This window comes from Trichophyton benhamiae (genome assembly GCF_000151125.1).
Source record: "Trichophyton benhamiae CBS 112371 chromosome Unknown contig01145.0, whole genome shotgun sequence".
NCBI lineage: Eukaryota > Fungi > Ascomycota > Eurotiomycetes > Onygenales > Arthrodermataceae > Trichophyton > Trichophyton benhamiae.
Window position 1 is genome coordinate 585,703 of NW_003315111.1, and position 16,934 is coordinate 602,636.

The 16,934-nt window shown below is 46.0% G+C and overlaps 5 protein-coding genes across 5 annotated transcripts; 2 read left to right on the forward strand and 3 right to left on the reverse strand.

The window, feature by feature from the left end:
• Positions 1-581: 581 nt before the first annotated feature.
• ARB_05588 (uncharacterized protein) lies at positions 582-2,031 on the reverse strand (the record flags this gene model as incomplete). The annotated part of the gene is made up of 5 exons (XM_003016145.1): positions 582-822; positions 874-1,034; positions 1,226-1,439; positions 1,507-1,793; positions 1,858-2,031. The coding sequence occupies 5 exons, from the start codon at positions 2,029-2,031 to the stop codon at positions 582-584; spliced, it is 1,077 nt and encodes a 358-aa protein (XP_003016191.1).
• A 6,660-nt stretch (positions 2,032-8,691) lies between these two features.
• ARB_05589 (uncharacterized protein) lies at positions 8,692-9,619 on the reverse strand (the record flags this gene model as incomplete). The annotated part of the gene is made up of 2 exons (XM_003016146.1): positions 8,692-9,271; positions 9,357-9,619. The coding sequence occupies 2 exons, from the start codon at positions 9,617-9,619 to the stop codon at positions 8,692-8,694; spliced, it is 843 nt and encodes a 280-aa protein (XP_003016192.1).
• A 1,868-nt stretch (positions 9,620-11,487) lies between these two features.
• On the forward strand, positions 11,488-12,898 carry ARB_05590 (uncharacterized protein; the record flags this gene model as incomplete). The annotated part of the gene is made up of 5 exons (XM_003016147.1): positions 11,488-11,702; positions 11,764-12,083; positions 12,168-12,430; positions 12,481-12,676; positions 12,705-12,898. The coding sequence occupies 5 exons, from the start codon at positions 11,488-11,490 to the stop codon at positions 12,896-12,898; spliced, it is 1,188 nt and encodes a 395-aa protein (XP_003016193.1).
• Positions 12,899-13,005: 107 nt separating this feature from the next.
• On the reverse strand, positions 13,006-13,581 carry ARB_05591 (DSBA-like thioredoxin domain protein; the record flags this gene model as incomplete). The annotated part of the gene is made up of 1 exon (XM_003016148.1): positions 13,006-13,581. One exon carries the CDS (start codon positions 13,579-13,581, stop codon positions 13,006-13,008), a length of 576 nt encoding a protein of 191 aa, XP_003016194.1.
• Positions 13,582-14,389: 808 nt separating this feature from the next.
• On the forward strand, positions 14,390-15,802 carry ARB_05592 (3-beta hydroxysteroid dehydrogenase/isomerase family protein; the record flags this gene model as incomplete). The annotated part of the gene is made up of 7 exons (XM_003016149.1): positions 14,390-14,411; positions 14,478-14,651; positions 14,720-14,827; positions 14,893-15,023; positions 15,087-15,164; positions 15,225-15,281; positions 15,356-15,802. The coding sequence occupies 7 exons, from the start codon at positions 14,390-14,392 to the stop codon at positions 15,800-15,802; spliced, it is 1,017 nt and encodes a 338-aa protein (XP_003016195.1).
• Positions 15,803-16,934: the final 1,132 nt, after the last annotated feature.

The following is a 16,934-nucleotide window of genomic DNA, read 5'->3' on the forward strand; positions in this document are numbered from 1 at the left end:
CCAGAACCTCGCTATTAATATCCCTTCTCCCTGTCTCCTTATCAGCTCTGACGAATCTGCCTACGACCCGTGAAATGATGTATATACAAGCTATCACTTACCTTACCTTTGCCGCTGCCGAATCCGCCCCTTAATGGACACTCTCCGGGCCTTCTACTTATCCAGCGTTAATCCAGCTCTGCTTTCTACTTGCATGAGAAACAAAATTTGCAATATTTCCGTCCTATACTTTCTTTCTGCATCCTTTATCGCCTTGTTTCAAGCTGGTGTTTTGGAGTTGCGTACGTCTTAAAAAAGTGACTTACTGATGGGTCGTTGATAGTCGTTGATAATTTGATCTGACTTGATTTATATACAGCATGTTCATCATTCGTAGTCCCAAGTAACGTAACTTAGGCAGCTAGCTAAGGATATCTTTATCTCGTCTTCGTCTTGACTTCCTTTCGTCCGTCGAATAACTAACTAGTTACTCGCATTTGTGGCGTCGTTCGTGGGCTTCATGCAACCTCATCCACAACTTCATCTTCAACCTGCATCTCTTCCCCTCGCCTTCACACTCCTATCTGTCTGCTGGTCTTCGTTCATTCCAGCGCCCGAGATGGCAGATGGCTTCCACTCTCGTAGAGGAATCCTCCTTGCTCCACCATCGACTCGTATTGCGTCTGGAAACCGGACTCTGCGGGCTCCTGCGGCTCGTGATGCGATCGGTTCATGCCTAGCGAGAGGGGGGATGAAGTAGCGAATACTTCAACATGATTCCCTCTGCGTTGACTCTCTTCAAATACATCTCCTCTCACAAAGGCCTGGTGAAGACTTTTCAAACTATCCCATCGCCGCTGTGCGAATACCCCCGTGGATAGTTACGTCGCGTACTCGGGAAGTTCGACGGGAGAGGCGGAGTGCAGTTCCAACTGGCGCCCTCTCCATTTCGACTCTTCGCTGGCTCGGGCTCGACTATTATCATCGTGTTGGAGGCGGGGATCGTGCCGTGGCTTCGGCGTCGTCGGGTATCGTTGTGCCTGCTGGAAGGCTCGCTGTTGATCGGTTCTGTTGTGCCGTTTTTCAAGAGCCAGTAGTCGCGCAGTTTATCCAGGGCCGTCTTGAAGTCGTCGAGAATAACGGCATCACAGAAACATTTGCAGACAAAGGATATCTATTTGATTCAGGTGACTGATTAGCCCGTCTGCCTTCGAGAGTCCTCGAAGCTATATGATATATACCATACCTTCCAGAATGGATTGAGACCCGTTGGCAGAGCGCCTCGAAACACACCGAGAACGCTCAGTACATCGACGACGATGAAGATGATAGAAATGCACATCGATACCAACATGACCCCGAACCGAGGGCTATGACGAACGAGCTCGACGAAGCTAAAGTCGTATTGGGACTTGATTACCCAGAAGATGTTGCAGGTCGTGTATATCCACCAGGGGTCACTGTCGTTGCCTTGTCAGCTATACACGAACCTTTCTGCTGCGAGTATATCTACCAGCTCCATCTTACCGGAAGAGAGGCTCCCACGGCCGTGTCTTCAAGAAGAGCATGTTAATATTGTTGAAGAAAGCGAAGTTTGCATAGATCTCGATGACCCAATAGATCTGGGCCAGAATGACAGTGCCGATATAGAACATCGAGACCCGGTAGGTAAGAAACGGTTTATTCTTCATCCAAGCAATCACATTATGCAGACTCCAAGACATGTTCAGCCCGACTGCCGTGATTGAGAGGTACCAGCCATAGACCGGCTCGTGGGCAAACAGAAAGGTACCATGGCCCATCCCGAGAATCAACTGCATCCATCACATCAATATCATGTTCCAGAGGATGCAGGCAGAGGGGGGGAAGCGGTCTTACCTCTAGGAGAATGAGCTTGTGAAGCAACGCTTTTCGTCTCATGTTGGCAATGGTGATTGCGATCATAAACAGCAGACCTCCAACCATGAAGCCCTGCGCCCAAGCTTCCAACACCAGGCCATCTGGGTCAGTCGGGCGATGGATGGAGTTATCCTGATCTCCTTCGACGTGCATCCTGTGCGCCAACCCCTCCTGCTCGATGTCAAACCGGACTCAACCCGGCGATGAAGATGTCAACGTCCCTATGGTTGGACTACAATAAGGCCATGCTCTAGACAAAGTATCAACCGTGGTGACATTTGCATATCGTTATCTGGAGGAAGACATGAAGGCCCCGCCTTTGCTGATAGAGAGATTAAAAGAGAACACGATGGATAACGAGTGAGGAGGAGATACAGAAGTGAAGGAGAAGGAGTGTCAGCTCTGCATGTCTTGCTCAGCGGAGGATTTACTTCAACGTCAGCTCAGGCTGACTGACAGCGGGCTGTACAAGCTCTATGTATAGCCTCCAGACAACCTCACAGGGATCCACATGAAGCGCCCTGGGTGGCGTACCAGACAGCTAAAACTACTTATGCGAAGGGCTCGCAAATAATCTTTCTTCCCTCCCAGAGCGGGACCGTTGAAGGCGCACACCTAAACACTGTTAGCGTTGCCATGTGTTCGCATCCCGGAAGTATCGACGAGAACAGCAGGTCGTGCCACCGTCCTTTCGCACTCTGATCTAACTGCTGGTTTACCTGCCAACATGCCCTGATGGCTGCTTACAGGCCCTGGCCAAAAAAGTACACTCTTCCAAAGACCCCATGTCCTCTTGTGCTGGCCACACAAGTCGTTGTGATACATTCTCGCCATCAAGAAACCGTCCCGAACAATGGGCCTCCTCCCCCCTTTTTTTTCGTTTCTCTCCCCTTACCCACCGAGCCGAACGAACACCAACAGTAGTACCTCCCCTCGACTCCGCCGAGGTTTGGGAAAAGGGACAGATTGTGGATTTCGGCGAACGAGTCAAAGCCAACAACGACTTGTCAGGAAAGTTTAACCACAAACAGCCCAGACATCTGGCCTAAAAAAGCCACTATTTGATGAGCGACTCCTCTTAGTCGCGGATGGAGAGCGCTGAACAGGGGGTCTCTAGCGGTGGATATGATCGAAGCCCGGTAGCGCCCTTGCTCTATTGGACGACTGCCCAGGCGAGTCCAAATGCTATCTCGGTAGCGAAGAGAAAAGCAACGCCCACCCGTCAATCATCTGCATGTCATCGAGAAGCCGTGTCCGAGAAATTATCGAATTAATGTTGCGAAGTGCCATGGCCGAGATAGGTCGCTTGCATGTCTCGGCTGTCATATTATATTACTTATTCACCTCCATTTCCGCTGTCAACTTGACCGGTCATGTAAGGATATATGTTGGTGGTCTGAACAGACGCTCGGGGAAGCAGGGGTACTTCTCTGTCTATGTATAAAAAGCATGCAGAGTCGAGGCCTTCGCTTTTGCCCCTGTCAGTGGAGCTAACTTCATCTCTCTAAATTTTGACAATGAACTCTGCACCTTCTTTTTTCATGTAAGTATGCAGGTCCCAGGAGAATCTTAAAGATTGACAAATCTTAGGAGAGTACAATATTTTCAGGCTGGGCTGGTACAAAACCCGGATAAAATCATCGTTCAACCCAGATCCATAGACACATGGGACGCAGATCTGGCCCGACTGGAGATCCCGCCTGATCCGGGGTCGAATTTTGCCAATCTTATGTATCACATCTGCACGTTGAAAACTGTCTTGTCAATTATTGTGATCTGGCTGCTGTTTGCCGTAACACCAGCTAACTATAGTCGCCTGGCGCGTTTCAGGGGTCCACCTGCGACGATGTTGGAGCCAACTGCTCCATCATGAACAGCGGGAGTGCATACACGAAGTGCTTGATGGTCGATACGGCTAGGGGGCATGAGCCATTGCCGTGCCTGAACGGATAGGCCAACACCTCAGATGGTGCGGATATATAACGGCGAACTCTTCCTCGAAACAATTACGAGCTTCTACGGCTCTAGAAGTCAAGAAACTCCTAAAATACTAAACTAGGGCCATGAGACGCTCACTTCAGCCTGAAAAGAAGACACTAAACGTCCGACGAACGGATCAATATTAAAGCTAGGCAAACCTCTAGTTTTCTACCTACTTACCAACTAGTTTAATGGACAGAACAGCTTCACGGCTATTCCCCAAGGGATAAATAATTAAATGTTAGTAATTTCACTCTCCCTTGCTAACCCCACTTCTATTACTAGTTATGATAACTATCAGCAGAGAAATAGAGCTTTAGTGAATCTATTTCCCCGGGAGCGTATTACTATCTCACAAACTCGATGTTGTGATGCTGCAACGTACCTTGTCTTCTTTGCTGCCCAAAACCTTACCTCCTTTCATTATATTTACATTATTTTATTATGCAAATCGTGGCTGCATTCATACAACACTTCCAACGTGTTGGATCACTCCTCTCGAAATATAGGGTGAATCTCAAGTCAGTCAGTACTAGTCTTTCCTTCGGCTACTAGACTTCAAAAGGACTTGAAAGAGGGGTTTATTTTGCCGTTTAGCCAGAACCAAGAGATCTTGACTCGTATAATTTGGAATCTGGGGGAGCTGGCAGCTTTCCCTACCAGTCTCGTATTTTGTAACAGGCTAACAATTGTCGTTCATTTTTGCCCTTGGTAGTAAGCACATCCGTTCAGGCGTAGTTTTAAACAGAGGGGTAACGAGAAGATGGCCAGATTGTCTAGGCTCAGACCGAGGACGCTGCAAAAGGTCTCAAGCACGCCTGCTGCCTCCTCCTTTAGGGAGCTTGAATACCTAATAAAAACCCAGCCCTGCAACAATGTTCACGAGGATACATACCCATAAAAGACCAAAGTCCCTCCATCTCGTATCATAAGATATCCGGAATCGGTTAAGAAACTCGTTCGTCGAAGCAACAGGCAGTATTCGCAAGTATCTCGACATGCTGGGTTTAGAACAGCACCCCCTGCTGCTTCAATGTAAGGGGGTCAAAAATTCTTTGCAAGTGAGTTTTCCAACCGGGGCCATGTGAAGAATGTTACTCTCAGCACATTTCATGTCAGAGTTAGCAGCAGCGCTAGACATGAGGCCACCAACAAGGTATGTTGCTGGTGAAGGCCGGTAAATGAACGACCAGAATGGAAGGTCAACTGCAGGGACCCCCAAACCCCGACATTGTTTTCTTCCTTAGCATATTGCCTTCCTTACATCAAGGAATGCCATATAAGTTTGACAGTTATGTTGGAGAGTAAGTTTGCTGGAAGAGTAATATGTCAGCGGACCATGACTAGACTGTATGTACAAAAGGAGAACGATTTGTAAACCTTGGAGGGTCGTTCGCGCGCCTCATAAAGGGCACGCCGAGGGACAAACATAGGCATAAGCTGCTCGTTGATATTGATGAAAAGGGCTATGTTAATAATATGGGTAGTTGCCCACCTCCAAAGTAATCTGTTTTGCTTCCGGGGGTTATAAGAAGCAGTCGATCAAATTGATCAGATAAAACGCGGAGGGTTGATGGATAGTATAAAGAACAACCTGGCCATTGCTTGTAAGCTTGTTGATAAGTTCAGAAATGGCTCAAGAAGTCTGGGAATCTAAATATCAATAACCTGCTCATTCAACATATTCAAGCTTCTCAAGAATGGTTGATACCCCGGGTTTGTCTCAGCCATCAACATGTTCCAAAAGGCGGCGTGTTACTCCCTTGATTTTAATGTCTTAACAGAGCTCGTGCCAGTGAAATATGTCTTTCCCAGCCACAATGCTGTTCAACTGGTTTGAAGGTTCCATCTTCTTATCTTCCACCGGATGTCTTTGTACTTGGTTATCTGCGTCTCGAGCCAGTAGTTTTGTCAGCTTAGGAGGGTCTCTTCTGTGGTGAAATAGTAGTACTTCCCCACATGCTTTGAGAAACTTCACAAGCTCAGCAGCAAGCATGTACTCTGAGAGAAAGATGGCCAAATAAGGGAATAGAATGCCTATGTTTCTGTGTGTCCCCATTAGCCTATAGGCCTTCTTAGCTATTAGTGGTGTATACTTACCTCCATTTATGTCATTCCAGTAATCAAAAAATTTGTTGATATAAGTGTCCCAATTAGCTAAAGCCAAAGCAGCCTCTGAGTCAACCACAGAGCAAATCTGGGACACAGATGACAAACTTGTATATCATTGGCCACTAGGTACAATTCTGGCACATGGAAAGTCCCCGATTGTGAAACTTATCTGCCATTAATGACTCAAAGCCGTAGGCTAGTGGGTCGATATACGCCATCCAGCGCGACAATCGGGGTATATAGTCTAATGGCGTCGTGAATCCAGTATATATCATGAGACCAAGGCTCAAAACACGCTGGTTATCATCGCCTGGTCAGAGTTCGGGTCAGACAAGTTAACGTGCGGAAGACAGCCGATTGAACTAATGTTGTTAGAAGTATAGTTAACAGAAGAAGAAAAACCCTCCCGCCTAAGGTTCGCCATGAGGTAAATAAGGATGTTGAAGATGAACATATTGACAATCTTATATGGTAGATCAGCAAGGTAACCTGCAATTTCCGGGGCCGATTGGTGGTAGAAAGCGTAGCGATTCTGCTTCTCAATAACCGGACGTTCAACATAGATAGTTAGGACCCATTTCTTATTTGAGTTAAATAAAGTATTCAAACTGCCGGAAGAATAAAGGTTGAATATGGAGCTGTCCGACCTCAAGTTGACTCGCAAAGGCATTGAAAAGCTGAGAGAAGAAGTCCACCGTGATAGTAGAAGCTCGATGTATCTGCGTTGAGGTTATAGAACAAGCTTCCTAGGATGGGTGCCATTATGATCTTGAACAAGAGGGAAGCAATGGTAAATCCGGAATCAGCTAGTAACCTTAAGTTTTAATCTTGAAATGAATATTAAAGACGAACTTCGGAAGTTCATAATTCTGGAGCCACAAGCAACCCTGATGATTTTCCTGGTAGCAACCTATGAGGGTAGAGCACCCTGAACCAGAGGTCCCAGAACGAGCAACATTTCGCCCTTTCCGAAACCCCTTTCAAAATCAGACAAGATATCCGCGCGCCTACCCTACCGGTCTTCACGAAAACACTTGGACAGATAGGTCATAGCCCCTAAAACAACGTTTCCAGTCGTTTTCCGAAGCTCAGCGGCCGTACCATATGTAAAGACACTGAGCCCCTTAAAGGAAACATCGAGGGACCGAGTAGGTGCGGATGCAGGGTCTGATTCTATCGATTAGACAAGTCCTTTCACCCAAAGGCGAGCATCAAATGCTGGAGACGAGGGATCAAACTTGCCATCAGGTGTAGGATTGAATACCTGTGGCTGTCCCTCAACTGAAGCAGAAGCTGAAGATATGGAAAGCCTGCCTGCCACATTTGTAATGCCATGGTGCAGCTCCTATAGCTGGCTGTTTGTCAAAATGTGCTCGGTAGCACACCCTAGTCGTTCATAGGTTCCAGTTTCGTTGGAGAGGGAGATGTTATCCATGATGGATAATGCCTCTAATGTACTGTGGTCCTATAATCTGGCCTCTTTGAGGCAGGTTGCTATAATCACCACAAAGTTATATACCTCTCAAAGCAGGTGTATGCGATGTACCCCGGGGAAATCGGATAGGGCTGAGGCCCCAAATATGCACCTCTAGAGCCCATAAGGCTGGGCCTAGATACAGGCAGAACAATTGATGTAAGCGTCTGAACTAGGGTTGCCGCGAGCGGGTCAACCCCATTGTGCCAGAATGACTGCATCACCATGATGGGCACAGCATCATGGTTGTATATCTAGGATTGGGGAATGCGTGACATTCCCTTGGATTGATGTCTGGGTGCTAGACAGTGTCCGGGGCCAGCATAATGTGCATTGGTTGGATGAAGGTAGGTACTCATGCATGACCTGGTATCATAACTATATAACATCCATGTATGATTTCCAGCGTGTATTTTGGGAATGTTGGTACTTCTGGGATTTATCTGAACTGTTGGACGTGGGACGTTTCGACTTTTGGGTTCTACGCTTGGCGCAGACACATTGATTACCTAAGTTAACTAACTAAGACACAATAGGTTAGTTCCGCGTGGCTCCATTCTCAACCTTACCAGAGCCGCTGCTTGTGGGTCATATTGGAGATTAACACAACATCTCAGCACCAGCACCAGCACCAGCAACACGAACACTGATACCCTCGCCCTTGCGAATGCCGCTACTCTGCCACCTGTACGGAGTGTGTTTTCATCAGATCAGTTATCTCAGTCGGACCATCAACCATGAGCAAAACGACTTGAGCCAAAGAGCACTAGCGATCAGCAGGTTGAGACAATCTGAGTCTTCAGGCCCCGTTATAACCAAATGCGAAAGCTTGACTCTCCGGTTTTTAAAGCACCCTTCCGGCACCAATAACGAACAAATTATACGAGTGAAAACCATGTAATCATCAAAATAGTTATCAAGGATACCGTCGCTGATCTTGATGGCGTTCGGATACATATGGAAAATTCAGCTGCTGATAACCATAAGTTCCACTTCCGACAAGTCAGATATACCGAACAAGATACGACGAGGCCAGTGTCGTTATTCTTGCTCTTTTGCATTTTTTTGGAGCGCATATTATGTTTTGTACTGTTATCCCATGGTATTCACTTATAGAATTGTTCAACTTCGATGGTATAAATACAGCTCTCTTTGCAGCTCTATCTGCACAGATATTTTTGGGGGTTAAGTGTTTAAAACGACTTGATACATTTTCTGGGTATCTCTTTGCCCCTTAAACGACACCTTTAGTGAAAGACAATTTTCCATCCATCAACACTATCGTTTCTCTCTCTCTTATACTGGGTAACGTACTCTTCCTCGACATTGTCTGTGCTCTCTTCCTCTTCTGTTTCATCGGATAGCCATTCCCGTTCACTTTGAATCTCATATGCAGCCGAATATTCACTGGTGACCATCTCAAACGGTGCATTTGCTGGTACCACATTCTCGAAATTCACAACTACCTGGAAACAATGCAGCTTTTTCATCCCCATCAAAGTAGGGTAGACCTTTTCTTCTAGAAGTGGTCTGAAATAATCCCCTGATCTACTTTCTTTACGTCGAATAATGCTTATATGCAAGTGTCGTAGACCTGGGAGCCGTTCGTTGAGGACCTTGACTGTTTTGCTCCAGGTGGCTTCATCGAAGTAGCCCTCAACTTTTTCGTCACAGCAGTCACAGCCAAGTTCCGAATTGAGTCGTATATCAACCCAGAGAGTACGTATACTGTTATGCGCTGCAGTTGGGAACAAGGTAACATCCGTCAAGGGCGTAAATACTTTGAATGTGATATTTTGGTAGAAAAAGTCGAATGCCTCGAAGTACCTATATTTCACCACTTGTGAGCAGCCATGTATCATTCAAAATAAGCATAGTAAAAGCTCCTAACTTAGGGAAGTTGGTCACGTACATTCGTTGACAAGCTTGCAATAATGTCATTGACTTGTCCACGGCGTGATTTTTTAGTCTGCGTGGGGCCCCTCCGCTTATCCAGTATAAGGGCTTCTCATCCGGTTTTATTCGTGGAAATCCCCCAAATACAAAGAAGTACACACGTTCTCGAAGTTCTGCCGGTAGCCTTGTGAACAGTATTGACTGGGTTTGAGGCAGTTGCGGGCTCTTGAAGCCTAAGGTATCCTGAGATTCATCCAAAATGGATGAATCGGTAGCCATTCTTGCTAGTCCTCACCAAAATGGAAAAGCTGGTACCAGAAGAGCTCAAATTTCTCCAGAATTCTCTTACTCAACCCGAGAATAAGAGAATAAGTATGGTAGCTAGCGATAATATACTGGTCGACAGCTGCATGCCAGCTAGCCACGTCATTCCCCAAGGAGTCCTAGTTTGTACTCCGACCGCGGCGGGCTTGATTCTGGAATCGGCTGATTAACTAGTTAGTAAAATAAGTTATGTTAATATGTCACTAGTTAGTTGGTTATATCCAGTTAGTTCTAGTTAATTAACTAAACTATGATTAGTAATCTAAAGCTAGTTATTTATTCTCACCTTGCCAAATATAGCTATAGCCAGAATACGCATAGAATTTTACGGTTATTCATAAACTGTGCCAATAATATAACGACTCTCTCTGCAACCAGTTGAGGGCTTCCTCTTTTTGACCTAGCGGATTGAGAACTAGATGCTTGGGTAGTTACAAGAACTAAGTTAGAAATTAGAAATTTGTGACATTCCCCTTTCTCCGCTTCTCATTGCAGTGGCTAAGTGAAAGCCGTTCTGAGACCTTAATCCTCATCTTCATTTTGTTTTGCGGCTGCAGCAGCACTTGAAAGCTGGCCCCGCCCTGAGCGAGTCATCTTGTCCGTGAAAGTTCCATCTTCGTGAATATGGGCTGACCCAACTCTCACACCTTTTTCATCGTACATAGCAAGCGTCACAACGCTTTTCGTATCAGACGGGTCTTTGGTAGACTTATGAGCCTGGGAACCTCTATATATCTAATGGTTAGCCTGTAATCATGTAACCAGTCTTTTCCTAAACAGAAATAGCAGATAAACGCACTGAATAATAGCAGATATCGCGGTCGGATACTAGAATTATGTCAGTCATAACTCACTATACTAAAATTTGCAAAGCGATGCGGCTAATCGTACCTTTTCGCGGAGTTGGGGGAGCGCAATACTGAAGCCAGACCCCCAGCCAGAACCATTTTTGAGTTGAACATCCCCTACACTCACTCGTCCCACAATTGAAAAAAATCGTTTCGTAGTGGTTTGCATTTTTCCGAGCCCCAGTTATGAGTGCTTGGTTTTCTGGGTGAATTTAATGATAAATATGTATAATGTTATTATACGAATAACGAGTTATCGAGATCGATCCTTTGGATAGTGTTGACAATTCCACCAGACGGGAACAAGGAGGAAAGAACGACAATTATATACCACATCTTTACGCGCCTTGAGCTGAAATGAGCGTTGCTTGCCTTCTACCTATTTCCCCTAGCTTCTCCCAAATTTGGCCCCCAAATGACAAGCATTGCCTGCTTCGAGTATAGTGAACCATCATGGGCTGCTGTATAGCCGCCGTGTTTTAGGTCGAGGATAAACAGACAAATCGAATGGTCAATGTTGTATCTCACTGGGGCCGGAGTAGTTAGGATGTGTGACCCTCGAACAAGGGCACCGCTTGGAATGCCACTTCTTGAAATATGTGCGGAGTAGATGGATGGACAAGACTCATCTCAGGTACCTATCATCTTAAAGATCAACTACAAACTAACTAGTTACTGCCAAGGCTGAAACTCGTGAGTCCACTGGGCAACTGCAGGTGCCCAGGGGGCGGGAACCGACCCCGGTCCGGATGTAGTTAAGCCCGGCAACCCCAGCTGTTCCAATCCGTTCAAATTTAAAAGGCGCCTCCATAACAACTCTTGCTTGATGCTTCTTTATCTATTCACACCTTCACTAGTTTCCAAATGTTTCGCTACATTTATTCTATCTCCCGTTCCCACCTAAAAAACCTGGCACAGCCGTCTAGGCTGGAATCTCGTTCTCCAAAGGGCAGGATTCCCCAACAATCGAGATTCATGGCTTCTCCTGCTTCTCCTGCTCGAAAGTTTATATCAAGCGGACTCAGAGAATTAGACCCGACTCAAAAGATAGAGGAGGAAAGGTTCGGTGATTATGTTGCTGAACGTTACTATCCTGTAAACATCGGCGAAATGTTTTGTTCTAGGTATCAAATAATCACAAAGCTTGGATTTGGCGCTACATCCACCATTTGGTTGTGTCGAGACCTCCGGTACGTTACTCGGCATTCTGGATCAGTCGATCACCTCATTCAATGACTAACGCTCACAAAGAGAACATCGCTACCTGACCATGAAGGTCAATGTTCGGAGCAAGCGGCCCAACCCTGAGGTTGAGCTGACGAACTATATGAAGAGCATAGAAGATATCCATGGGGGAGAAGTTCATGTGCGCCGAGTGTTAGACTCGTTTAGCATTGATGGACCCCACGGAACACATTGCTGTATTCTCTATGAGCCCACTGGTATCGACTTAAGTGATTTCATACACCGTTTAGAGACCGGAGCTCTCCCTCAGGCCATGCTCAGACCAGCTGTCCGGTATATTCTTATTGCGCTGGATTATATTCACCAACTAGGAATTATCCACACAGGTATTTCTAGTTCCAACTCATATTTGGAGCCTTAACTGACTTGGCTCTAAGATATACAACCAAACAACATCCTACTAGGCATAGATGATCAATCTGTGCTTTCGCAGCTTGAACAGGACGAACTCCAGCACCCCATTCCTAGGAAACAGACACCCTCCCGAACAATATACCTAACTCGAGAGATGCCTATTACCAAAGGGTTCCCAATTCTCTCGGATATGGGAGAGGCTCGACGTGCAGAAACAAAACAAAGGGGCCTTATTCAACCCAGCATATATCGAGCACCTGAAGTGATGCTGGATATGGAATGGGATAACAAAGTTGACATATGGGGACTTGCCCAAACAGTAAGCATTCATATAACATCTAATGCCTAACAAATCTAACTAAGCTACAGATATGGACAATTTTTGAGCAACGCCATCTCTTTGACAACATCAACCCTATGGGAGAGTTAGATCATGGTCGTAGGTTCGCTGAGATGATATCCCTAATGGGGCCCCCGCCGCTTGAATTTCTCAAGAAAAGCAAAGAGAGCCTAAAATACTGGGACGAAAATGGTGATATTAACCTCCAATTACTTAACTTGTGCAGTAACTGTTCTAATCTATGTTATCCTAGGTAACTGGAAACTATCACATATTTATCCCATCCCAAAGCAGTCCCTGGAATCCCGTGAGATTCAACTAAAAGGTGACGAGAAGACACAATTTCTTGAGTTTATGCGGAAAATGCTGCAGTGGATGCCAGAAGACAGAGCCGATGCTCAACACTTGCTCTTCGAAGATCCATGGGTAAGGGGAGGAGACTACTGATTCCTGCGTAAGAATGAAACCTCAAACCTTTCTTATTTATAGTAACTTACCTTTTTATTTAGCAATTTTTCCTTAGATTGACCCTACATGGGCCTTTACTTGACGATTTAACTCGACATCTCTTCTGCTCGCACTTTCTCAAACGTCTCAAGAAAGACGGTTGGATCCTCTGCTCCTCCGATCTGGTATTTCCCCTGGATAGTGAAGTTGGGAACACCCGAGATGTAAGCTCTTTTTGCTTCATCAACCTCTCTATCAACCTCTGGCCCGCCCTGGTCACTTTTCAGCCAGGCCTTAACCTCACTTTCATCTAAGCCCGCTTTCACTCCAGCAGCGATAAGGGTGTCACGAGAAGTAATGTCTCCCTCATTCTCAAAATACGATGCAAACAACTCTTCGACGACCCGTGTCTGGACTGCTTCTCCTTTGGTTTTCCCCAGCTGGATCAGTCTATGCGATTCACGGGTATTTCCTGTTCGTCCACCGGGTTTAAAATTAATACCCTCCGCCTGTCCAACCTGAGCTAGGCGGGCCTGCATCATGGCCACACGGTCGGCGCCAAAACGAGCATTGAGATACTCAGTCTTATCAACGCCGATCTCTGGAGCATGGGGATTCAGATAATACGGAAACCAGGAGATGCTGAAGGTATCCTTTGAGTCGGGATGGGCTGCCTTATACATGCTGATCCCCTTCTCGAGGCGTTTCTTTCCCACATAACACCACTATATATCATTGTCAGACCTGGTGCATAATATATGACGTCGAGCATTGAATGTGACTGACCGGACACACTGTGTCAGAGACTATCTTTATGGTAAAATTCGTCATCGTGCTAGTAATCCGATTATCTGGAGGCGTATTATTTCATTCGAGGATGAGTGAATCAATCTCTCCTTACCTGCAGTGGCGATCTCTGCGGTTTTAAAGCGATGCAGTTAGACTTCGATGCGCTGATGTGCTTATAAATCAAACCGTCATCATCACCATCATGACAGCAACCAAGTATCAAGTTGTGTTCGAATAGCCAGACTGAAGATATTGAATTTCCGCAGTCTATAACTAGTTATATGTAACATCGTATACAGAATTATACGAAGACTCATTCCATGCCGTTACTCTAGATGCCATCTGGATACCCACATAACCTGTGTTCTGTGCTATATCCCATATGCCCAGACATGAGGGCATCTCGGGTGTTTAGTTGACCAAGTTCCCCACCACCAAGTTTCAGGTGGAGATGGACAGAATCCCCGCGATGCGCGGCAAAGAAGGTCGACAAGACGGAGTTTAGATGGCGATATGAGTTAAAGAAGATCTTTTCGAGGATAACAGCTAAACTCCGTCTTCGCCTTTGCCTATATATTTGCCCATCGTCCTGTCATAAAAGCAGACAGCCTCTCTGGAGTTACATAACTCGTTATCGGATATCAAAACTCGGCTACCCCACGATACACGTAGCTAACAAGAGCAGGAAATATTTCAATAGCCATGACTCGCATTCTTCTTACCGGTAAGCTCACTATTCGATAGTGATCCTGTGTATTGAGATAACAACAGGAGTGCTGACTCCAGACAGGCGGAAGCGGCTTCATTGCTGCACATGTTCTTGATACCCTGCTAGAGCGTGGTCATTCTGTGGTGACCACTGTTCGGTCTCAGGAAAAGGGTCAAAGAATCCTCGACGCCCATCCACAAGTCGGCAAGGACAGGCTTGACTTTGTGGTAGTTGAAGACATCGCACAGCCAAACGGTAATTTCCTTCTCCAATTTGTTGGCAGCAGAGAGCTATTAGGCCATTGCTAACGGTTGCTTTTTTAGCATTTGATAAGGCTGTTATTTCTGAGCCTCCGTTCGAGGCCGTCATCCATACTGCTAGCCCCTTCCACTTCAAGATATCAGATGCTAGAAAGGACCTCCTCGCCCCAGGTATGTCGCCTTTATGACACCGATGTCACTCAAAAGTACACCCAAGCTAATCATGGCATGTATAGCCGTCAACGGAACTACTGGTATCCTTCATGCCATTAAGAAAAGTGCCCCCTCAGTGAAGAGAGTTGTCATCACCTCTTCATTCGCTGCGATAATTGACCCCGCAAAGCCGAGTAACTATGTCTACTCTGAGGTAAACGAAAATTCTAGCTTAACCGCCCATAATGTTACCTGCCGAAGCTAATAAATTTAATAGGCAGACTGGAATCCAATCAAAGAGGAGGAGGTTGACAAGAGCCCGATTTTTGGGTACCGTGGCAGCAAGACCTTCGCAGTATGTCAATTATTTTCAACATAATTAATTACTCGATCAGGGCTAACGCGGATATGATAGGAAAAAGCAGCATGGGATTTCATCGAAAACGAAAAGCCTGGATTTACCCTCGCAACGGTATGTATAACTATTTGCCTGTTCTCTTCACCCGAAAAGTGAAGGAAACTGTACGCTCATACCTACCTATTTAGTGCAACCCGCCCCTTGTACTTGGCCCTGTGGTTCATTACCTGGCCTCATTGGATGCCATCAACACCTCTAATGAGCGCATTAGTGATTTGATCACTGGAAAGGGCAAGAACAGCTGTCCACCCACTGGAACGTCTCTCTGGGTGGATGTGCGTGACGTTGCAATGGCTCATGTCCTCGCAGCCGAGAAGGCGGAGGCAGCAAACAAGCGATTCTTCCTTGTTGCCGGCACTTATTGCAACGCGGATATCGTTGAGATCATCTCTGAGAAATTCCCTGAGTTACGAGACAAACTGCCATCTGGTGACGCCCTCGCGCCGGGTCTTGTACCGCTAGAGCAGCGCTTTGGATTTGATACCTCGAGATCGAAAGACGTGCTTGGGCTGACATATCGACCATTGACTGAATCCGTGGTGGATGCGGTGAAGAGCCTTCAAGGGCATTTGTAGTTAGACTTACGGGTTTCTACAATTTACATTGCTCACCTTGGTTGCTCTCGTATCGCTTGTTGCAAATTAACTAGTTGAACAAGAGATATAGTCATGAAGATAGCCTCCTCCACTTTGTTTTCCCGACCTTATTCCTACCACGGCGTGACAATGTAGAAATGTGACGGCAATGGTTGCAATAGGACTCATTTACAAGACCTTTTATATAGGAATCTTTAGGAACGGGAGATGTCGTTATTCAAATCCAGTTGCCGAATCCAAATATTGGATTAGTTTATAACTACGACGTCCCATGTTCTCACGGAACATTTAGAACTTTCACCCTATGGCGCTCAGTGTTCGCATTACCCCGTTCTACACTGTCTTACTTTGTAAAGCTCTGATCTTATAGTATGTATTCATGTCCCTAAGCCAGAGCCACTGGATTTTACGGGTATCCTTTGTGAGTGGCCATGGAAACAAGCACTTTTTACAATCAACATAACACACCGAAGACAGCGTGTTGAAAGTGATAGTTAAAGAGGACACTCAGACTTCCGATATCGTCAAACCTGGTTTATTTTGGTATACTTTTTGTAGTTGCCCATCCAGTATATTTCATACGTTCTCCATAAGTAGAAACAATTTTGAGAGGCATAAAAAAATACCCATGAGGGCACAGGATAGAAGACTAGAGGCCGTGACGAGAAGAAAGCATGCAGTGTAAGGAGGGGGGTTTTTGCGGGGCGGAAACGTGTGATTGTGAAGATGAAGGTAAAAAAGGGCTTCAAGTGAAGGGGTGGTGGAACAAACACCCAGGGAGTATAACTACTAACCGGGACACATTTGGTAGTAATCAGCGCGTAAAGTGTGACAGGGATATAGCAGCGGCAAGGGGCTGTAAAGGAGAGGAGTGGAATGGTTTTATTCGGAGGAAATCATCGAATGAAAACGTCGAAGGTAAGTGAGGGTCCGAGGCCCTTTTTGCAACAGGTAAGAAGGCAGGAAGGGGAGGCATTTGAAGACGAATGATAGAAATAAAGGGAGAACGTTAAGTAATCTGAGGGTGAAAGGGAGTGGGAATAAAGAAGGCGGAGCAGGGGAGTTAAAAATATGAAGGACACCCCCGGATCAAAAAAGCTGCTAGTGGTAT